Source organism: Pleurodeles waltl, chromosome 5 (assembly GCF_031143425.1).
Source record: "Pleurodeles waltl isolate 20211129_DDA chromosome 5, aPleWal1.hap1.20221129, whole genome shotgun sequence".
Taxonomy (NCBI): domain Eukaryota; kingdom Metazoa; phylum Chordata; class Amphibia; order Caudata; family Salamandridae; genus Pleurodeles; species Pleurodeles waltl.
Window position 1 is genome coordinate 1,341,358,048 of NC_090444.1, and position 24,627 is coordinate 1,341,382,674.

General features: G+C 45.8%; 1 protein-coding gene across 2 annotated transcripts in view; it reads left to right on the forward strand.

Moving 5' to 3' along the window:
• The window catches only part of CYB5R4 (cytochrome b5 reductase 4), a 1,010,997-nt gene that overhangs the window by 736,235 nt on the left and 250,135 nt on the right, over positions 1-24,627 (forward strand). For both annotated transcript variants that reach the window (XM_069235594.1, XM_069235593.1), the window contains exon 12: positions 21,424-21,579. In XM_069235594.1, coding sequence (XP_069091695.1) covers positions 21,424-21,579 — 156 coding nt within the window. The remainder of the gene's footprint in view (positions 1-21,423; positions 21,580-24,627) is intronic.

Genomic DNA, 24,627 nt, shown 5'->3' on the forward strand with positions numbered 1-24,627 from the left:
CTGTGGTGGAGAAAATCCCTTGGAGATGACTAAGGGGGGTCATTATGAACACAGCAGGAATCCCCACCGTGTTCATGCTGGCGGTCTTATCACAGACCACTAGCCCCCTTGAGACCCCACCGGCTGAATAATATACTTTCTGCTGGCCCGCCAGCCGGAAACAGTGTTTCTGCCCGCCAGCCCAGCAGAATGCAGGGCCGGGACATTGCCGACGGCTCCACATTTAGGGTGCAGCAGCACCCATCGCGCAGATCACTGCCCGTAAATTGGGCAGTGACCTGCGCGACGGGGCACTGAACTGGGGCCCCAGAGCACCCCTTCCGCCAGCCTTTCAGGCTGGAGGAACAAGGGTTGTTTATCCGGAGGGCAGCGCTGCTTGCAGCGCTGCCCTGTCAGATAAAGTAATCTGCCATCGTCAGGCTGCATGTTGGCGGTAGTCTGGCGGTGGGCCGTCTGTGGCGGCCCTACCTTGTTCAGAATATGGCGGTTCAGACCACCATGCCAGTGGCGGTATTTTCCGCCACCGCCGCATGCCTCTCTGAACCGCTATGTTCGTAATGAGGACCTAAGTGTCCTGAGCCTATGTACATGCTAAACGTGATTCTAGAAGAGGTTTAGCACTAGACATTTCCATCCTATTAGTTTCTTAAGAGGTTCTGTGTGTTCCACCTGCTGGCCACAGGCAGCATGTTACAAGAGAGGTGACAGAGCATTTTGGCAAAGCTCATGCTAGGGTTAAATGCAAGAGAGAGGACAGCACTTGGCTGATAGGCCTAATGCAGTGAATATCCAAAAGCAATTCTATAAAGGCAGTCAATAACCATATGTCTTGTGAATGGATACTTGTAGCAGTAAATCTTAAAGAGAAATTCTCACATTACTGTTAGGCCTGCCAGCCTTTGACTTGGTATTCACCCAAATATTTGACTTCTCCCCTCCTGTTTTGCTGAAAATCATTTTCGTTCGCCTTAGGACTTTGTTTACTTTACCATTGCTAACCAGTGGTAAAGTACTTGTGCCCGGTAGTGATGCGTAGAATGTACTATGTTTTTTTTACCATGTAGGAATTTCAGTGTTTATCATTAGGGTATTAATTAACCTTTGGCTTAAGAATGGATAAACAAATTCTTATGAAATAGAGTAATGCAAAATAATTTTTCTATTGCCCCTCCTGTTTTGCTGGAATTCGTGTTTGTTGGCCTGAGGACTCTGTGCATTTTAAAGCTGCCAGCTAGTGCAAAAGTGCTTGTGCTCTGTCCTATTTAATGTGGTAAAATTGGCTTAAACCCAACTGACACAATTAATTTACTTATTAAGTCCCCAGTAAAGCGTTACTACATGTACCCAGGGTTTGTAAATTAAATGCGAATAATGAGCCTGCCACACATATTGTATCACCCTGTTAAATTGGCCTGTGCAACATGACTCAGGCCTGCCATTGCAGCATCTGTGTTGCTTTAAACTGGCAATTCAACTTGGCAAAATAAAAAAAATTCCAAGTCTAAACCCACTTTTTTAATACACACAAGTCACTACAGGCAAGCGCTAAACAGCCCTTGAGGCAGGGTGCAGTGCATTTCAAAACGTTTTACATTTAATGGTAAAGTCCGATTTCAAGTCACAATTATGAAAATCTCTTTTAGAAAGTTTGCATTTCCTTGTCCTAACCCTTTGGTACCTGCCCCCTGTGTCTTGGGTCACATGACTGTGGCCTTTATATATCACTGCTATAATCTGGAGGTAGATTTCTTTTGACGTATGTTTTACTCTTCCCTTGTTTTCAACAAAGAGTTTTCACATTATTCTATGCTTTATGTATATTAATCATGATGCGCTTATCTTCTGTTTCTGGATTTACTGTTTGAAGACATTAGTATTTCTTGAGTACCGAGCTTGGGAAGAGAGATCTGGTGAGACTCCCATCAGTTAATGTGTAGAGCTGTTAGAGGGAAATTGTGCCTGTAGTTTAAGTCGAGCCTTTTTGTATTCATGTTTATTAGTTGAGCAATTTAGTTGCATTTCATCTCCCTTATATTTTATTTCCGTTTGTGCATATCACACACAGTGAATTTTAAGTGGAAAGTAACTTCAATTTTCAGTAACAAAAAGGTGTATCCCCTGTTAGAGGGCATGACTAGGTTGGTAGCCTTTGAACAAGCTAGCTTGAAAATATGAACACTGGACCACCAATATTCTGGATGTTTGAGGGTGTAGTCAGTACGATGTATTATGGTAGAATATCACTTATCTTGCACGTATGATTATGCTCACATAGAAACTGAATATTCCTTTTTTTCTGCATATTTCTGTGGAAATACCAGTAGTGCAGTGTTTTAACTTCATTGAATGTACTGCATGGGAGCCTAAAGTCTCTTGATCAACAGCAATGGTAGTACCTACTAAAGAACCTTCATGGTATGATGTGAAGATTATTGCAGGGGTGGAAGTACCTACTCAAGAACCTTCACGGTATGATGTAAAGATTATTGCTTCTTAAGACGGCCACCAGTTGTTTACTTGCAAGGGACACACTCATAGAAATGTAAATTTTTGTAGGACCATGCTCATTATTTCAGACAGCTCATTGTAAGAACTCAGATGGGATATCTTTCTTTCTGTTCATGCCCTGTTTGAAAGAAGAAGGGCTTTTCTTTTCAAGATGGATTCTTTTCTATGCTGAACTGATCCACTTATTTCTTTAATGTGTCAACATGAGTCTTACTTCTGAGCTTGAAGGTAAGCTTTTCTGAGAGACAACGTTCTCTTGCTTTACAGAGTTCAGAGTTTTTGGGATTTTATTTTGTAGTTGGAGAATTTTTGGAGGGTATGTATGGAATGGTATTTGTCTGTCTTACAGATAAACAGATGCTAAGTAGTTGTTAGTCCGAAGCTGCTTCTTACCATATTACGTGTACTGTCTCAGTCTGTATCCTCTTATGAGGCATGTGTGCTGTGCCTGCCCCAGTTGAAACTTTTTTGAGTTTTGTAGAAAGTTTTAAAGCCTAACATTGTGTATTGACTCTTTACCCAATAATGGTATAAAGGAGTACACACACATTATCGTCTGTGTGCCTCAAATCTTAGCAATTTGTAGAGGGGTAACAAACTTTCTTACCTAAGATAAGACATTTTTAACAAGCAACTTGGTAGAAATAAATGACTCACATATATACGATCCACCCGAGTAAAGTTGGGAAATATAATGATTGACCTAAGTATCAGTGTTGGGCTACGTATGAGAACAGTACACAATACATTCTGCTCAAAATGTCAGTGCAGAGGCAAAAACAGTTTTGTCACTAGTTAAGGAGGAAACTCTAAAACGATAACCCCAAAAATTAAGATGAAGTTAGAAGTGTAGGGTTTGTTATTGGTTTCACGACCCTAGGCGGATGCTATTTATTATATATTACTCATGAATAATCGTCACCACTCTCGCTAAAATGACGGCCAGTCCGAATGCAGATAATTTAGTTTGTGCAATACCTGCTTTAGAATATTAGAATACCAGATTGTTTATTACGAAATAGTCAATCAATATAGACTAGAGAAAAAGAGGAGTTCTCCATCAAGGAAAAAACTGTGTGTGATTGGTTTCAAGCAACATGTGTCTGAGATATTTGGAACCGAAAAAATCTAGTTAACTTCATTTACTTTCAATGAATTAATAACAGTCATTGTTGAATGTAGATTTCCAGTTTCTCAGCTAGAAAATCACAATTCTAAGATAGTTACAGAGACCAATATTGTGCACGTTTTCTTCAATGTTAACTCAGCCAGAAACCAAAACTTTAGAAGATAACTCATTATCAAGATCTTTAGCCGTAAATATATGGCTCAGTCAGGTAAGGTTCTTTCTGTTAGATATGCAGGAAACATAGCACAATGGCTGAACATGAAATCCAGAAAATCTCAAAAGATGGAGGTCCAACCTAAAAAAAAGTGAAGTGAAAGCTTAAATGAGAATAAAAGAGACAAAGGGTGTTATGGATGGGTTTAACCAAGGTTGTTATTAATACCCTTTGTATATTTCTTTAAGCGATCATTTGCTACTTTAAGAATGGGGAAATCTACCTTTCACTTCTGTGCACAGAGGCTGACATTATGCTCATTCATGTTCTTGTGTCAACAACTGCAGCATCTCTTTCTTTGATTCGGAAACGGTTTTGAAAAAAGAAGCAAAGGACCAACCCGCCATCAGAACAATTCCTTGTAAATCATCACCTAAGATGCAGGCTTTAGTAGCTGTAGCACCGGAGCAGAGTGCACACCAAATGTACCTGTGTCTAAACTGGCTAGTCAGAGGCCCGTGCACAGCCAGCGAATTGTGGGCCTGATTTAGAGTTTGGTGGCTGAGTCACTCTCTCACAAACATGACGGATATACAGTCTGCATTATTACAAGTTCATTATCTACTATGGCACTTGTGATATGGCAGGCACATTTGTGGTAGTCTACTCACCCAATACTCTAGATCAGGACCTATGTTTGCAGCTGAAACGTCCCTAAAGAAACCTAAGAAAGCCTGTCCTTTATTAATGAATTAGGAGCCATTGAACCATGTGTAAGGCAGAGTCACTCTAAAAAGCAAGGTAAAAATTGATTAAGGCAAAGTATTAGTGCATAATAGAAAATAATTCAGAAACCTTCTGTCATAAACGGCCTGGGCGCATCTTTTAACCCCTTCGCTGCCAGGCCTTTTACCCCTCAGGTGCCAGGCCTTTTTTTGGGGCTATTTGGGGCAGTTCGTGCTTAGGCCCTCATAACTTTTTGTCCACATAAGCTACCCAAGCCAAATTTGCATCCTTTTTTTCCAACATCCTAGGGATTCTGGAGGTACCCACAGTTTGTGGGTTCTCCTGGAGGAGACCAAGAAATTAGCCAAAATACAGCAAAAATATTGTTTTTTTGCAAACAAAACCTGGAAAAAAGTACTGCAGAAGAAAGCAGGTGGTTTTTTCCTGAAAATGGCATCAATAAAGGGTTTGCTGTGCTACAATCACCATCTTCGCAGCTTTCAGGAACAGGTAGGCTTTAATCAGAAAACCACTTTTTTCAACACAATTCTTGGTATTTTACTAGGACATTCCCCATTTTTACTATTTTTTGTGCTTTTAGCCTCATTCCAGTTAGTGACAGAAATGGGTGTGAAATCAATGCTGGATCCCGAACAGCTAAACATTTCTGAAAAGTAGACAAAATTGTGAATTCAGCAAGGGGTCATTTGTGTAGATCCTACAAGGTTTTCCTACAGAAAATAACAGCTGAAATAAAAAATAAAATGAAATTGGGGTGAAAAAACAGCCATTTCTTTCCACGTTTTACTCTGTAACTTTTTCTTGCGATATCAGATTTTCAAAAGCAATATACCGTTACGTCTGCTGGACTCTTCTGGTTGCAGGGATATATATGGCTTGTAAGTTCATCAAGAACCCTAGGTACCCAGAGCCAATAAAGGAGGAGCATCTTGCAATAGGTTTTCATTGTATACCAGGTATACAGCAATTCATTTGGTGAAATATAAAGAGTGAAAAATAGGTTTTGAGGAAACCTTTGTATTTCCAAAATGGGCACAAGATAAGGTGTTGATAAGCAGTGGTTATTTGCACATCTCTGAATTCTGAGGTCCCCATACTAGCATGTGAATTACAGGGCATTTCTCAAGTAGATGTCTTTTTTACACACTGTCTTACATTTGGTAGGAAAAAATGTAGAGAATGACAAGGGGCAATCACACTTGTTCTTCTATTCTGTGTTCCCCCCAAGTCTCCCGATAAAAATGGTTTCTCACTTGCATTGGTAGGCCTAATGCCCACGACAGGAAACGCAACATGGACACATCATATTTTTACATTGAAATCTGATGTGTTTTATGGAAAGTGCCTAGCCGTGGATTTGAGGGTCTACCTGAGCAGGCACCTATGGAAACCTACCAAACCTGTGCATTTTTCAAAACTAGACACTTAGGGGAATCCAGGATGGGGTGAATTGTTGGGCTCTCACCAGGTTCTGTTACCCATAATCTTTTGCAAACCTCAAAATCTGGCAAAAAAACACATTTTCCTCACATTTTGGTGATAGAAAGTTCTGGAATCTAAGAGGAGCCACAAATTTCCTTCCATCCAGCAGTCCCCCAAGTCTCCTGATAAAAAATGGTACCTCACTTGTGTAGGTGGGCCAAGGGCCTGTGACGGGGAAGAGCCAAAAACATGTTGAAATTGAGGGGGAACCAAGGTGAGTCCAGAAGGGAAGTTTGAAAAAAAGGTTTTTAGGCTGACAAGTGGTACTAGTGCCCGCAACATGAAATGCCCTAAAACACAATGTGGATACATCACATTTCCCCAGGGAAAACTGACCTGTTTATTGTAAAGTGCCTAGCTGTGGATTTTGGCTTCCAGATCAGCCGGCACATAGGGAAACCTAGCAGACCTATACATTAATGGAAAGTAGACACCTAGGGGAATATAGGATGGGGTGACTTATGGGGCTCTCACCAGGTTCTATTACCCAGAATCCCTTGCAATCCTCAAAATTTGGCAAATAAAACAACTTTTCCTCACTTTTCGGTGATGGAAAGTTCTGGAATCTGAGAAGCCCCAAATTTCCTTACACCCAACAGTCCCCCAAGTCTCCCGATAAAATTGGTACCTCACTTGTGTGGGTAGGCCTAGTGCCCACAACAGGAAATGCCCCAAAACACAACATGGACACATCACATTTTCCCAAGGAAAACTGACCTGTTTTTTACAAAGTGCCTTGCTGTGGACTTTAGCTTCTAGCTCACCGGGCAGCAAGGAAATCCTAGCAAATCTGGAAATTTCTGAAAAATATACACCTTGGGGAATTCAGAATGGGGTGACTTGTGGGGCTTTCATCAGATTCTGTTACCCACCTTCCTTTGCAAACCTCAAAATTTGGCAAAAAAAACACATTTTCCTCACATTTCTGTGATGGAAAGTTCTGGAATCTGAGAGTAGCCACAAACTTCCTTCTGACCAGTGTTCCCTCAAGTCTCCCTATAAAAATGGTAGCTCACTTGTGTGGTCAGACCCAGTACCTGCTTTTGGAAATGCCCCAAAACACAATATGGACACATCAAAGTGATCTATTACAGAACTCTCTGTTTTTGCGGGGTGGGGGGCACCTGCATTTTTTGGTCACAGGTGTGGCGGTCATCTAGGGAAACCAACCAAACCCAGACATTTTTGAAAACTAGAAACCCGGAGGAGTCAAGTAAGATGTGGCGTGCCTGGATCCCCGAACATTTTCTTACCCAGACTCATCTGCAAACTGCAAACCTCAAATATAGCGAAAAACCTCACTTGTGTGGGTGGCCCAGGTGTCTGCAACAGGAAATGGCCAAAAATGTGTAGAGATTGAGGAGATAGCACAGCAGGTTGATAAACACAATTTTTCAAATACTTTTTTAGGCTGACTTTGCTTTGGGGACTCACACAAGTGAGGTATCATTTTACTTGGGAGACTGAGAGGAACGCTGGGTGGTGGGAAATTTGTGCAGGGGCAGTGATCCTACAAAGAAAAGTGAGGAAAATATGTTTTTTAGGCAAAGTTTGAGGTTTACAGGGTGTATGGGTAAGAAAATGTTGTGGTATCTATGCTGCCACACCTCACAGGACTCCACCCCGTGTCTAGTTTTCAAAAAGGTCTGTGTTTGGTAGGTTTCCCTAGATGGACGCCCGACCCTGGACCAAAAACGCAGGTTCCCCCCTCTGCAAAAACAGGTAGTTTCGTAATAGATCATTTTGATGTGTCACGTCCTTCTGTGATGTTCCAAATACTAAAATTGTGAAAAGAAATGCACTTAGGTTATGTTAAAAAGTCCCTCACCCACCAACCTAGTTGGTGGCATGCTTCATCATCGGGGTCCCACCCAAGACACCTAGCATGTCACATGTGTGCTTCGATGCCTGATTTACAGCGGAGCAGGTTTTTTTTTTTTACCACACATGCTGGTTGGATTTGGCATGAGGGTGAGTGATGGTTCAGTAGATCAAATTTTATTTACAAGAGATTTCACAAAAATGAAATGCATTGTTAATCACTGAAAGGCCAAAGAACTCAGCAATGACTCACAGCTCATGAGCTGTAAAGCCGCGACAAGGCACCAACCGCTCTACAGTCAATTCACACACCTTTCATACATGACATGCACAAGACGATTCAAGCCACCAGCTGCGGGCCCAGCACATTACAACACTCACATCAACAGAGAACGCCATTCAAGGGCCCATCACTTACATACGCCCACACAGTAATCGCATCAGTTGATGGGAGTGTGTGGACTGGCATTTGGCTAGCAGTGTGTTGCAGTGGCCAACAGCAAGTCACTATTTACATCGCCAGCCAAGCGCCACTCCGCGCACACCGCCAGCCAAGCGCCACTCCACGCACACTACCAGCCAAGCGCCACTCCACGCACACCGCCAGCCAAGTGCCACTCCACGCACACTGCTAGCCAAGCGCCACTCCACGAGCCAGGCACCACTGCACGCACACCGCCAGCCAAGCGCCACTCCACGCACACCGCCAGCCAAGCACCACTCTACGCACACTGCTAGCCAAGTGCCACTCTACGCACACCAAGAGCCAAGCACCACTCCACGCACATGCCAGCCAAGCACCACTCCATGCACACGTCATCACTTTTTTAAAAAACAACAAAGAAACCACTAATTAGAAATAAGTACAAAACTACAAACACAAAAGCTCTAACTAAATACATGACAGTAATGCCAACCATGACACTGAATATATGAAAATATAAAACAGGCAGTTTATGCTCTTGGTGGTTCCCAGTCATTTTTTTGAGTGTCGTAACTCCTGAAACAGCCACCCAGACACAGCCCAGGCTTTGAAGGACAATTGGGGCAGTACATACGAGACTCCTTCCTGATTACCTCTTCTAGCACAGACTCTACATCTCTTAGCAGGAAAGTCTTTTTTGGCCGTGGGAGGAATGTGCTTAGCAAAGTGGCGATCTTTCCGTCTAGCTACATCCTCCACCACTGCTTCTCTAGGAACACTTGCCTGTTCCAGCACAACAAGGCTCACTATGACAGACTCCTGAAATTTCACAAATGCCATCCTTGACTCTGGGGAGCTATTCTTGATCACAACAAAAGCTTTCAAAGTTGCCAAATGGAACAGGTGAACGGCTAATTTCTTATACCAAACGTAAGCCTTATGAGCAGCAGTGTAAGGTTGCAACCTCTGATCTACTCTAGCAACACCACCCATGTGCTTATTGTAGTCCAAAATGCACACAGGTTTGCACACTTCGGTACCCTTACCCCAAACACAGGGGAAGTACTCTCATCATGGATGGTAGTTAGCATGTAGACATCCCTCCTGTCTCCAGATTTCAGAGCTAGCAGCTCATCATTCTGCAAGGCACTGCACTGTCCCCTCTCATGTTTTTTTTTTTTTTTTTTTTTACAGACAAGCTCCCTTGGATAGCCTTTCCAGTTAGAATGGAGTGTGCCACAAACGACAGTTCTATGATCAACTGCACTCCAGTGTAGAAGTTATATACGTACAAATGATGACCTTTGTTAAATAGTCGTCTACCAAGTTCCCTCAAAATTTTCTTGATAACTCCAAAAGTGGGCGGACAACCAGGGAGGTCAATACTGGAATCCCTACCAGTGTAGACCCGGAAATTATAAACATATTCTGTACTACTTTCAGACAGCACATACAATTTAATTCCATACTGTGCCCTCTTGCTAGGAATGTACTGCCTAAGAACCAAACGACCCTTGAACAGGACCAAAGACTCGTCCACAGCTAATTCTTTGCCTGGAACATAAACCTCTGAAAACCAATCTACAAAATGATCAAGGACAGGTCTAATCTTAAAAAGATGGTCAGAATCAGGGTGATCTCATGGCAAGGCTAAAGCATTATCAACAAACTGCAGCATCCGAAGAAGACGCTCATACCAGTTACGACTCATGGTTGCAGGAAATACAGCAGTTGCCATCAAGGTACTAGTAGACCAATATGAAGACGGTGATGGCTTCCTTATCAGCCCCATCAAAAAGTTAAGCCCAAGAACCTTTTTAACTCTTTCAGATTTGTGGGAATCTACCAGCTAGCTCTAGAGTGTGGCCTAAGTCTGGCAGTTTTGTCCCTAAAATACTGCTCTGCATACAGATTAGTCTACTCAACAATCTCTTCCAAAAATACATCACCCATAAACAACTGAAAGAAATTTACAGGCAAAAAGTTTTCTGTATTCACTCTATACCCCGGGAGACCAGTAAAGGCAGGCAACTCCAGCTGCTCCATGTTTTGCAACAATAGTCATTTGGAGTAAATTGTTTTTCTTACCTAAAACATGCAACTACGCAAACGGTCACAGCAAAGGAAGCAAAAGCTTGGAACTAGAAAAAAAGGAGAAATAAAACATTATTATCACAAATATAAATACTTTGCTATTCGACAACCCCCCCCCCATCAAACATTTACAGATTTCCCCTGGTGCCTTAGTGGCTTCTGCCCACCTAGGGGGCAGCAGGTCCTAAAACAATAGGTGATCTGGCCCCGGGGGAAATGGCCAACCCAAGCCCCCCCCCCACACCACCCCCAAAAAACCCAAAAGTAAACAATCCCTGGTGTCATTGTTGTTTAGATCGGCCCAATAATAACATGCCGATCTACCCCCAAGGGGGGCAACCCTTGCCTAATGGACCAATCCCTCGTAGTAAAATTAACAAAACAAAAAAATCCCTTGTGTCTAGAGGGCATTCCTGCTGCCCAAGTGCGGTGCGATCGGGCAGCAGGGATGCTGTAAGAGACATCAAGGGAAAGGAAAACCCTTTCCTTTCCCCCAATGCTTCTTTTTAGAGGAATCCCCTCCTCCCCCCACCAGCCGGAGGAGAAACAATACCTCCTTCTCCCACGTCGCGCTGGAATCAAATGGCTTCCAGAGCGACCGGCACCCTCTGATGATGTGCTGACGTCATTAGATGGGGGGGGTCGGGTGGAAGGGAAAGCGCTCCCCCTATGAGCCAGTCCTAGGATGTAATGGTTACGTCATGGGTGCTTCAGTGCTGCAGCCAAGGACGTAACCGTTACATTCTTGGCGACCAAGGGGTTAAGGCAGATATACCAAACCCCCAGTCCTAGATTATGTGGCTAAGCAAGGTTGTCTGTTTCGGAACTAGTCTGTTCATATCTGAAGCATTGTTTGAAGGCCAGCCAGTTAAGAATGAAAGAAGCAGATTACCTTCCTAAAAGGAGTTCTTGCAGGAATCAGGGGGTCACTGTAAGCCGGTGCTTTATAGAGTTTAACAGGTGTGTCTACCACTCCCCCAGGAATGCCATCACCTGGAAGATGACTGGTAGAAATGACAGTTAAAATATTTGTTACTAACACTACTTTCTCAGTGAGGTAGTCTTACACACCCTCTGCACAAGTAATTTTAATTTTGTTTTATTTTGTTGTACTATTCCTCAGGACAGAATAATTTCTAACATTAGCAAGCAGAGTGGTGTATTCTGGGATGGCCCTGGAGTGCCTAGAAAATTACAATAGTCATATAACTTGTTTCTTGTCAAGATATTGTGCAACCAAAACTAGTTTTCGCAGTTTCTGTAGAAGTTTAACTTCCAATTTAAATGTCTCCTAATTTTAAAAGGATAGAATCATTTTAGAGTACAACTTTCTGTACAAGCAGATCATGCCATATGTGCTGGCAAAATTAGTGAAAACGTATGGTATCTTGGCAATGATAAATAATATTCTCATAGTTGTACTTTTTGGAGAGAAAGAAATGCAGAGAAAACAGTTTGCTAATTTCTTGTTAATAGATGATTTTGATTCAAAGGCTTAAGTTCTATGGTGTGGGATGGCACTCCATACAGCACCTGCTAATCACAATACTTCTGTACAAAAGTCACCTCGTTTAATCGATGTAAACTCCTAGCCCTCATACCCCTCTCGACAGGTATATCCAGTGTGAGTTGACACCGTTGGCTTGGTTTCCCCCAACGTTTTGCCTTCTTTCCTATTGTTTTTTTGCTGACTTTGTTTTTGCTGGCCTCAAGACTCTGCACACTTTATCAATGCTAACTAGTGCTAAAGCACTTGTGCCATCTCCCTAAAACATGGTAACATTGGCTTACACTCAATTCGCACATTTCATTTACTTTTACCCCAGGGCCTGTAAATTAAACTCTACTAGTGGACCACTAATTCTGCTTCCCACTTAAGAAGCCCCTTAAGCATGTCTCATGCCTTCCATTTCCAGGCCTAAATCTTCATTTTTAATATATATGTCAGCCCTAGGTTAGGCCCTCAACGGTCCATAGGGCAGAGTGCAATCTATTTAAAAAGTTGGCCATATTCCTTTAACTTTTGCATGCCCTGGTAGTGAAAAACTCCTAAAGTATTTTTTTACTACTACAAGGCCTACCTATTGTATAGGATAAGGTTGGGTTGTGTTGTTACAATAATAAGTGATAACTCTCAATTGGCAGTCAGTAGGAATGCAAAGTTTGGTGTCTAGAGAATTGTAATTTAAAAGCCTCTTCAATGGTAAAGTTGAATTTTAAGTCACAATTATGAAAATGGCACTTTTAGAAAGTTGGCATTTCCTTGTCCCAACTATTTGGTGCCTGCAGCCTGTATCTTGGGTCACAAGACTAGGTGCATCTGGCAAGTAGGTCTTTGTGTATTGCTCCCAGATAGTGAGACAAAGGGGGGAACAGATGCTGGCAGGGTGGCCCACCTCTGTCAGGATGAGGAGGAGAAGCAGTCACCTGCAGCATTTGCACATCACAAAGACTCTGCCTCAGCACACTCACAAAGGGTTTCCTACTAGACTTTTTTGCCCCAGACAAGCTAGGGCAGGAAGAAAGGAAATTCAGACATCTCTATAGAGGAAGGGCTCCAGAAGCTCATTCTACTTCAAATTGGGCACCAGGAATAATTAATAGACAAGATGAGATCAAACCACTTTTGGACCTGTTGACTCTGCCAGGAAGAAAAACCGCCTAGTTGTGAAGTCTGCCCTGCTATCCTTCCTGCGGACCGAAAAGTGTTTTACTGCCCAAATCCTGCTATTGCTGCACCAAGATTCTTCTTTTTTTTTATAAAGAATTTTTATTGATTTTTGCAAAAGAAAAAATAACCATGATACAAAGGTCATAACACGATGCCAACGGGCATCCAACATTGGTCGAACCTGTGATCCCAGATAGCACTAATATTAAAGATAACAAATAACATAGTATTCAGGAGCCTAGTGCGGCTGCCCATTTCCCCCATATCCTATTATATTTATTCGGACATCCTCTAGCCTCATATACAAGTTTTTCACTCTGCGCACACCAATCCACTCCCTGTCTCCATTTAGCCAACGATGGGGCATTCTTGGCCTTCCAGTTTGCCACTATGTCCCTCTTAGCCACTAAGCACGCCACCCCAAGGAAAATTCGACCTGGTCTCCTTAGCTCGATGTCACCCATGATCCCGAGGAGGAGGGGTAGAGGCTCTCTCTCTATATTCTCCTGCAACACCTCAGAAATCTCCCCCAGGACCGCTCCCCAATAGGCTACCATGGCCGGGCAGGTCCACACCATGTGGAAGAAGTCAGCTGTAAGGTTTCTGCAGCGAGGGCACTCCGCGTTGGGGCGGAGGCCCGCTCTGTGTAGTTTGTCGGGTGTGAGGTATGCTGTGTGCAAAAAGTAAGTTTGTATCAATCTGAAACGGGTGGCGATCGCCAGGGCCCGCGGGGCCATTAGCGCCTCACCCCATTCCATCTTTTCCATGGGGCCCACCCACCCCTCCCATCTCTGGCGAAGTACCCCCAGGGAGCCCGAGGTGCCGGAGACCAGGGTGCGGTATATCTGGGAAACACCTCCCCTACCTAGGCTCCCCATCAATGCCTTGGCCTCCATGAGGCTGCATTCAGGTATGTTTTCCCCCTCTCGGATGTGTACTGATAAGGCATGTCGGAGCTGGAGGTATCTGTGGAACTGTGTCTTGTTTAATGAAAAGTTTTTCTGGAGATCTTCAAAGGACCGTATGTGTGACCCGTTCCAGACATCGCCTAGTGTGGAGATGCCTATGTTGTCCCAGTTCCGAAACCCCTCCAAGCCCGCCACCTCCACCAATTGCCTCCCATGCCACAGTGGGGTCTGCTGGGTAAGTCGTCGTCCCCACCACCCCGTTGACTTTTGAGCCGTCCGCCATCCCTGTAGAACCACCCTGGTCACATCTGGGACGTCTCGAGAGATCGGACCTCCATAGAGGGTGTCCAAAATCCGTGGGTAACCCATCGTTTGGAGCTCCAGTCGGTACGCCGGGTCTGTCCACCCACCCCCCATCCAGTCATTAATCACAAGTACTTGTGTCGCGAGGTGGTAGGAGTGGATATTGGACATGCCCAAACCTCCATCATATACATCCCTCTGGCAGGTTTTGAGCGCTAATCGTGGGCGGGCTCCGCTCCATATAAATTGACGCACCAATGAGTCCATGTCAACTCAGGGAGAAGTGAAATATACATTCCCAGATATTTGAAGCTATTTCTTCGTACTGGAATGTTTCGCTGCCAGTCCACACAATCCCCGGAGCGGTGTAGGGGGACCAGTAGGGACTTGGCGGGGTTCAGGATCAGCCCCGAGGCTTCCGCGAAGAGGCCCAGGATCTCTAGCACCCGGGGGCCACTTTTAGCCGGGTTGGATAGGTATAGGAGGACATCGTCTGCGTATAGCGCCACACGGTCTTCTGCACAGGCAGGCCAGGACCAGCCCTCGATCAGGGGGTCTCCTCGCAGCAGTATCGCAAGAGGCTCTATCATTAATGCGAAGAGCAACGGGGATAGCGGGCAACCCTGCAGGGTTCCGCGGCCAATAGGGAATGGGTCAGAGACCACTCCATTCACCCGGACTCGAGCTGTCGGTTTGGAGTACAGGAGTCTCACCAGGCCTCGGAATCTGGGACCGAGTCCATTTTTCTGCAAGACCAGTTCAAGGTAAGACCAATCCACTGTGTCAAAGGCTTTTTCAAAGTCCAGCAAGAGTAATGCCAAGTGTGCGTGCGACAGAGTATTGCGATGTGCCAGAGCCAGATGCAACCGCCTAATGCAGTGCCTGGTGCTACGAGTGGGCATAAAGCCACACTGGTCAGGGTGCACTAGTGTAGGTATTATCTCTTTCAGTCTAGAGGCCAGGGTCGAGGAAAGCACTTTGATCTCAATGTTTAGAAGTGAGATGGGTCGGTATGCCGAACAATGTCTCGATGGGGGCTGAGTTTTGGGAATCACTACTATTGTCGCCTGGTCAATCTCGGTGGGAAATCGGCCTAGTTTCTCGGCTTCCCCATACATGTTGAGTAAGTGGGGACCCAGTATATCACTGCATTTGCTATATAGCTCTGCCGGGAATCCGTCAGGGCCGGGGGTCTTGCCCGATGCCAGGCTGGAGATTGCACTGGTGATCTCTGCAAGGCTAATAGTTTCATCTAGCCTGTCTCTTGCCTCCAGGGAGATCCTGGGGAGAGTGATCTCATTCAGGAGGGGAGTCTCTTTCTCAATAGCGGGGCGGGGGTGCATTGCATAGAGGTGGGCATAGTAGGACGCGAAACTTTGTGCGATTTCAGCTGGTGTCCTAGAGAGGGCGCCCGAGGGCTCCAAAATCTCAGGTATAACCCTGCTGGCCAGAGGACGCGCGGCCAGCCAATGTAGGAGCTTCCCATTTTTGTCCCCCCAGCCATATATACGGGCCACCGAAGCTCTCCAAATGCACCTGGCTGAATCTAGCATTATGTGTTTAATTTCTTCTCTAACCATAGTCAGCTGTCTCAGGGCAGCGGCAGACGAAGAAGTCATTTGTTGGCGTTCCAGTCTCAGAGCCCTGGCCTCCAGGTCAGAGATCTGGGAGTTCCTGTCCCGCTCGCAGGTACGGAGAAGGTACTTGGCATGCCCTCTGAGGGTAGCCTTACAGGCGGCCCATAATGATCCTGGGGAGCGGACCGACCCCAGATTCAGATCGAAGTATTGAGTTAGTTGATTTCTGATCTCTTGGGTGTAGTCTTTGTCTTGTAAATACCATGCGTTTAGGCGCCATACTGGGCGTTTGGAGGGATCCGCTCCACCCAGTCGGACCCGCACTGGTGCGTGGTCCGAGACTCCCCGGGGGAGTATCTCTGCCCCTGTGACACTCGAGAGGTCCAGAGCAGACATGAATACCAGATCAATTCTGGATTGCGTCCGGTGGGCGGCCGACGTGTGGGTGTACCGGCGATCCCTAGGGTGCCAAGTTCTCCATACCTCGCAGAGGCCAAGGCTCTCGGTCCAACCAGTAAGAGCCGAAGCCCTGGCTAATCTACTGGCCGTAATCTCGCCGGATACATCCAAATCCGGATCGAGAACCGCGTTGAAGTCCCCCCCCAGCAGGGTGGTCCCCTGGGGCAATCCCACAACCACTCGGCGAAGCGAGTGCAAGAAGGCATCAAGTCTCGTCGGGGGGGCATACGCAGATATAAAATTTATCGGAGTTCCATGAAGAGTCCCCGTAGCCACTACAAATCTGCCCTGTGGGTCGGCCTGTGTTGCTGTGATCACCACAGGCAGAGAGCGGTGAAGTAAAATGGCTACCCCTCTAGAGCCCCTGGAGAAGCCTGCGTGGTATACTCTGTCATACCCTCCCCGTATGAGCATGGGGCACCTAGTCCCAAGGAGGTGGGTTTCCTGCAGAAGGACCACTAAGGGGGAGTATCTGCGGAGAGTGTTAAATACTGCTGACCTCTTAATCTTATCCAACAGACCATTTACGTTCCAAGAAAGAACCTGAGTTAATGAGTGCCAGGCGTGAATTGTATAGGTGGTGCATAGGGCTGAGTGTCAGGCTGTGGACCCAGGGACGACCATTTCAAACAAAACAGTAAAATAATAAGGAAGCTAAGCAACTTCTTCCTATCTAGGCTAACTTCAAAAACCCCTCCCCCCAACCACCCTCCTCCCCATACTCCCACCCCGGAAGCATCTGTCGCCCAAATACCCAACCAAAACCAGACAGCCAGCAGGACTGTCCTTGGGGTGGAGTGGTGGACCCCTCCATATAGTCGGATCAATTACAATTAGTGGTGACCTGCCAAGTCTCAGGTATCTTATAGTAGAAAGGCATGACGCCTTCTGTAGTGACCCTTGTAAGGTCTGCATAGGTGAAACGGACATCTCAAGTCATTTTGGACTCCCATCAGCAGGTGTCAAGTGTGTCATATTAACCAAGGACCGGGGACTGACTCAGGCCGTTATCATCTGCCGTTTGGCCTGGGATCTGAGGCCCAGAAGGGTCCGTGGGTTTCTTCTCTGTTTGTGAGCCAGAATCTCGGATTTCCTCATTGTTGTCCAAATTGTTTGTGTCTTTCGGTCTCCCTCTCCGGGATCTGGTGCGCCTCCGGCTCCTCCGGGGGCCTCCTGGGGTGAGGGGTCCGACCCGAGGAGCCCCCTCCGTGTGCTCCAGGGGCCCCCTCCGGGCACCGATGCCCTCCTCCGTCAGCCAGTCCCAAGCCTCTTCAGGTGTTTCAAAAAAATGTGCTCGCCCGGCCAAGAGGACCTTGAGCCGCGCGGGGAAGAGGAGCATGTATGAAAGTTGCATCGCTCTAAGTTTCTGCTTAACGTGTTCATACGACCGGCGGCGGATCTGAACCTCACGGGTATAGTCTGGGAAAATTAAGATTTTATGGTTCTCCCATTGAAGATCTTCCGACCTCCTAGCCTCTTTAAGGATATTGTCTCTATCCTTAAAGTTAAAGAAGCGCGCAATCATTGGTCGTTTTGGGCCGCCCGGTGGGGGGCGCGGGGCAAATGCCCGGTGGGCTCTTTCAATCGCAAACCAGGGCGAAAGGGACTGGTCCGGCATCCATGCTTTAATCCACCTTTCTAGGAACTCAGATGCCCCACCATCCTCCACGCCCTCCGGAAATCCGATGAAACGCAGGTTGTTGCGTCTTGATCGGTTCTCTGCATCTTCCGCACTACGGTGCAGCTCGCCAGTTCGAGTCTGCAGATGGGCCACTTTACTTCTAAGGTCAGCTAGGTCGTTTTCAGTCTGGGAGACTCTAGTTTCAACCTCGGTGATCCGGCTCACTGCGTTTCTGAGGTCTTGCCGAACCAGACCCACGTCTTCTCGTACTTCCCCGATCTTAGTCTCCACAGCAGACTGCGATGCTTGAATGGCTTGAAGGATGGCACTCACTCCGTCCGGTGCGGGGCCTCCGCTAGCTGTATCTCCCTCTCCTCGCTGGCCAGCCGGTGTCGTGAACTGGTCAATCTTTTGCTGGGAAGATGGAGGTTGCTTATTCGCCTTGTCTCTCCCCATCATGGCATCAGAGACAGGAGTCGGGTAGTTTTCCAAACAAGTCTAGATCCCTTGCAGGTTTGCTGTTACTGCGATTAGGAGTGCGTGGGGAGAGGCATTCAGTCCCAAGCTGTGATCTTCTTCACCTTTGAGATCTGATGAGTCCAGTTTCATCTTGGCCCAGTTGCCAATTGCCATTAGGTATTAAGTGCAAGGGGGGGGTAGGGCATCTTTCTTCCCTGACTCCTTTCCCCTCCCGCACCCCGTTTTCACTTCGAGTCGGTACCTTCAGTAAAGCCTCGACCGGCCCCGGTGTTAATTACGCTGCTCCAGTGACGCCATGAGGTCACTCAGGGCCATTGCCCTTCCGTTAGTTCGGATCGCAGTGCTGATTTTTCGGCCGTATCGGTAACTTTAGCACAGCCTCATCCTGCCTCGATGTCTCCGTCGCGCTCCCTGGACCCCCGGCATGCCTCCGCCGTCACTCAGGGCACCAGGGAGTCCCTCTCTGCAACCGCCCCTCCGCCGCTCCAGCTCCGGCCAGCGGGGTCCCGGGTACAGCGCAGCCGCTTAGCTCCCTCCGCCGCTGTCCCCAAGTTTGCGCACGGCCGCAGCCTCATCCACACGGCGCTCTCTTCCTCCAGACGCAGTGGCGCCGCCCCCACACGCCGCGGGAGCCGCGCTAGGGTCGTAGCCTCAACCCTATCCAGGGTCCCCTTCTTACCCCGTCGCACCTCTGTTCCAGCGCGGCCGCGTCCGGGGGGATCGCCGGTCCGGCCCCAGCTCAGCCGCGGAAGTCAGTCCCGGCCGCCATTTTGTTTTCGGGGACGGGACGGTCGCGGCTCGACAACGGGGGCTGCTTTCGCCAGGAGTTCCTCGCCGGAGCCTCTCAGGGGCCCAGGGGTCACAAGGACTGTCAAAACGACGTCTCCGGCTCGGTCAGGCCACTCTAACTACGGGCGGATGACGGAGGGGTCCAGAGCACTCTCAGAGTGCGACCGCCATCTTGACGCCCGAAGCCACGCCCACCAAGATTCTTCTAGTACTTTTAGCTACCCTGCGAAATCCAGCTCGCCTGTCTGGACCCAGGAAATCTGCAGGGGTCATTTGGAAGGTTCCTTGTTCAGAGTTACAGGGGTAAAACAGGCTTCTTCGATGTTGACACTAATTTTCACTTTTCAGTGCAGCACGATGCAGCCCACAATCCACTCTGGCCCAGCACAACGCAGCTTACCCATGACTCCAAAACATCCCATCGCAAGTCCTTGAATACCCAGGTGGCCTCTACGACGCCAGTGCAGCCCAGTGCTGACACAGGTCTAATGCAATGCATGTCCTCCCACCACGCCAACGCGGCACAAATCGCAAGTCACTACAAGCCCATTGACTTCCTTGACTACGTGTGATGCTATATGGTTTAACCGTCAACTTCATCTTGACCATCGACTCAAATTTTTCTGAGTGACTCCATTTTGTACCCTGGTGTGTTTTTCCTCACTGAAGTTATTTTCTCTCCACAAGAACAGGGTCGGACAATGCTGGAACATATTATGTGGGATGCGGATTTGATAAGAGTTCCCAAGGCTGAGATTGTTTTTATCAGAGGTATGTACGAATCTGTCTGAGACCAAACACTGGCCAGCTTCTATGGGTGTTTTCTACACAGGCGAAGTACAGCCAGCGTTTATTTTCATAACAGAGGGAAAGGGGGCTCAGAAAGGAGGTCGCCTGTGGAATGGACACGTTGCCCAGAATCTAATTTGTGATCCCGATCGGGTCTCCTGCCTAACTGATCCGAGGGCTCCCTCAGTCGCGCTGACTTCAACTCAATCGGTGAAGTATTTTAAATCTTGATTATTTAGCTCATGTATACATGCTGTGTTGATGCATGGCAAATTTCTTTTTAAGTCTTGACCACTGGATATATTTATCTTTCTATATAGATATGTTCTGCTGAACTTCAGTTATATGCGTATTCTCATATATCAGTATGACCTTTATATGATATTTGGGAAGTGCCTTAATAAATTCATTATTCAGACTAAGAGTGCTGCATTCTTTCGGCATCGTGTCCTCTTAGTTTAAGTGAAAGCAATACACTACCACACTGGAACTCTCATTGCTGCACCTTGTTGACTGTTGCCAGCCCACACGGCTCAAAGCAAGGACTTTGCATCTCAACGTCCAGGCTGCAAGTTACTTTTAGCAAACTGAACTCAGTACTGCCTCCAGCTCGCGCTCCATCGCAGTGGGCCTGAACTTGTGGCTTGGGCACGGTCTCCTGCAACCAGATAACTGCAGTTGGTACTTTTTGCTTCCTAGTGATTGAGTTTCACAGAACTTTTAAAATCGCATACCTCCAGTTCAATTAATTTTATTTTTTGTTGGCTTGATGTCAAATAATGTATTAAAATATCTGTTTTTTATCAATTGGTGTTGTTTTTTTCTTGTGTTGTGTTTCAGTTTATTACTGTTTGAAGTGCTGCATAAATGCTTTACACATTTCTTCTAAGTTAGGCTTGACTGATTTTGTTTAAGCTGCTAGAGGATTGCTTCACTGATTTTTCTTTAAGCTGCTAGAGGATTGACCATGGGGTAAATTTGGGGTTTGCTTGTGTTTCACCCAGACACGGATTGTGGTGGTCTCTTGAGTAGGGTTTTATCCCCCTCAACTAGTAACCCAGTTTCTTACATCTACTTTTCTCCAAAGCCGACAGCTGCTTTGTTCTCACTTGATCACACTCATTCTTTTCTGCCAACCTCCAGAATGTTCCATCTTCTACATGTTCTGCTCTCTCACTTTCTGCCACTTCTACTTCCTAGGAAAGGCCAGCGTTCTCTGAGAATACAGCAGCATATTTTCTGCTGACAGAAAGTTAAAACAATGTAATAGATGTTCTGACATAGCCCAGTGCGTTGTGAGTGGCATAGACTAGTATACAGTCATTTAGGAGAAAAAAAAGAGTTATATTGGTATCTGATGATCTTTTGTTCATAGCCACCTGTGATTGTTACAGTTTGCTTTTTCAGATGTTGGTTATATTCTTCCCCGCTTGTCTGGTAATGGCCTGATCACATGTTTATTTACAGGTATAGAGATGGTCAAGCCGTATACTCCAGTGTCCAGTTCCTTGCAATACAATTCCGAAGTACTGTCATCCATGGGGGACGCTAGAAAAATCTTCCTGATGATCAAGATCTATCTCGATGGTGTGTTCACACAGCACATTGACAGTCTTCAGATAGGTGAGAGTTTTGGATCATCAATACCTAAATACCATTTTGTCAATGACTGCATGTCAAACAAAAACCTGCATTAATTATATATATATATATATATATACACACTTACAAAACCTATATGATTTGCAAAATGTTCACTATGGACTGCTTTGTCGATTTATGTAGGAGCATAGATATGTATGAATTCCATAGCTATCACGTGTGATATAAGGTGCTATGACGTGAAAATATATTTATCCCATCTCACTCTACTCCCTTGATCCTTTATACCTTAAAAAGGGAGGAACGCGTGGGAACGTGGAGATGTCAGTGTAACATCTCTCACTGCATGTTATTTGCATCATTCAAGCAAGATGTAGAGTCTGTGACTGTTGAACATATTTGGCCCTATTCCTTACTTCTTGAGTAATCGCACTTGGAGTGAAATTGATCAAAATTATGAAATGCTCTGAACTACTGCTTGATATTAAGAAGGTTGAAAAGACAAAGTTTGTCAGTGAAAATATGCTTGCTCACAGTATCGGCTTATGCCATGGTCTCGGGCGAAGCCACTACATTAATAGTTTGACGTGGATGTAGTCGATCATAGGCAGTGCAAGTCTTTGCTTACAAAAACGTTTGAAAAGCTGACTTTGAAAAAAAGGGAATCAACACTTATTCCAAGACCACTAAAGAAAGCTTTGGGCAAGATTTGTGTTAAATCAAATCAAAAATACCTGATCACATGAAGGTTTACATACAACGCTTACAGAGTTTGGAATTCCATATCGAACATGTTGAAAATGTAATATGTTACAGCAGTGCTTGGTACGGAAGGCTCACCTTTACATTCCCAAAATATAAATAGAATCAGAGTTTTCAGTTTTCTGAATTTTTTTTTTTGCAGTGTGTGAAAGATTAGTCCATGAGCCACAAAGAAAGTGTTGCTGGCTAAATATGTGTATATTATTTGTGTGCTTTTATATTTCTTCTCTCTGCACCGTGGTAGTGCTTTATATAGTTTGAATAGTGTCATGAATTGTTGGTTTTAAATCAGATTTCCACTTTTCGACTCGCATATTCAATTGAATAAATGTATTTCAGAATGATATCTTACAGAAAAGCAATGCAGTTAAAATATGCAATAAATTACACCTTAGACAAGTTCTTTGCTAGTCCTACCACCTTGAAGTCAAAGACGTGTACCATTGCTGGGATACTATGGGCCTGGGAATGCTAAGTAGACTACAGAGATAGGCAATTTCCTACATACTTGATGAATCACCAGGCTCACATTAACCATTCAATGATAACTCGGCAATGGAAGCATTCCCCGCTTGCATACTTGCGCCCTGGTAGCTGAATATTGTGTGAAAGACTAGTTTTCCACATCAAGTTTTCAGTTTTGCAGAATTATATTTGCTCCTCAGCCTCTGTATGAGACACTGAATATCTGATGAGGGTTACCACACACAGTTTGGGCCAGATGTGTTGTTTTATTAAATTGTGATTACCTAATTGCGCTTCCCTGTGAATCGCAATTAAGTACTCGCTATTGTAATGTATGAAACTTATGGAGTTTAATTTTGTGTTTCCTAATGGGTCGCAAATCGACCTACTTCATTAATATTCATGAGGTCGGTTGCAATTTGCGACCCATTAGGAAATGCTAAAATCACAGATGGTGGCCCGCTGGGCCCAGCAGACTACCATGTCTGTGATTGCTTTTAAATAAAGCGGTCTTTTTTTTTAAATGCAGCCCGTTTTCCTTAAACCCTTTCGGCGCCAAGGACGTAATGGTTAAGTCCGGTGATGTAACGCTGCTGCGCCACAGACGCAACCATTACCTCCTGGCACCGGCCCCCCATGGGCCTCCCACCCCGCTTCCTACCCCCAGTCATGTCTCATGACATCAGCGCGTGATCATGCACTGACCTCATCAGAGGTCGCCCCCATCTTGCTGTTTAGTTTCTCCTCGGTATGGGGGCAAGGGAGGTCAGGGAAGCATGAAAAGAAAAGGAAAGTCTTTTCCTTTCCACGTCTCTCTGAGCATTCCTGCAGCCCTATAGCATAGCAATCGGGCAGCAGGAATGCCCACTAGACACCAGGTATTTTTTTAATATTATAAAGGGAGCGACCCCTTAGGCAAGGGTCGCTCACCTAGTGGGGGGGGGGGCAGAAAACACTGGACATCAGGGATATTGTTTTTGTTTGTTTTTTTACAGGAGAGTAGCGAGCCCTTAGGCAAGGGTTACTCCCCTGGGGGGCAAATTTATTTTAGTCCATTTCTGCCCCCCTTAGGGGCAGAAACCACTAGGCACCAGGGATTTTGTTTTCTTTTTTAATACAGATGGGGAGCCACTCCTTAGGCAACTTCTGCCCACCTTGGTGGCGGATCACCCTATTTTAATAAGGCCGACACAAGGCACCAGGGATTTCTATTTTTATTATTTACAGATGGGGAGCGACCACTTAGGCAAGGGTACCCCCGCACACTAAAAGATCTTTTCCCATCAGCAAGCAAGAGGACATTTGATTATTTTGGGTTTTAATTTTAAATTTGGGCATGAGAGCTTGGTTAACTCTCAGAATCGTCCCACTGCACTTTTTGGACTCTGGGATGCTGCCATGTAGAAAAATCTACGAGACCTAGACAAGTCTGAAAACTAAACATCTGGGTGAGTCCAGGGTGGTGTGCTTCACATGCACCCCACACCATTTTCTTACAAACAATGCCCTGCAAACCTCCAACTTTGCTTGAAATCACACATTTTCCCCACATTTTTGTGATGGAACCTTCCGAAATCTGCAGGAATCCACAAAATTCCCCACTTGTCAGCCTAAAAACTTTTTTTTCAAACTTCCCTTCTGGACCCGCCTTGGTTCCCCCTCAATTTCAACATGTTTTTGGCTCTTCCCCGTCACAGGCACTTGGCCCACCTACACAAGTGAGGTACCATTTTTATCAGGAGACTTGAGGGAATGCTGGGTGGAAGGAAGGAGATTTGTGGCTCCTCTCAGATTCCTGAACTTTCTATTACCGAAATGTGAGATAAAGTGGGGGAGGGAGGG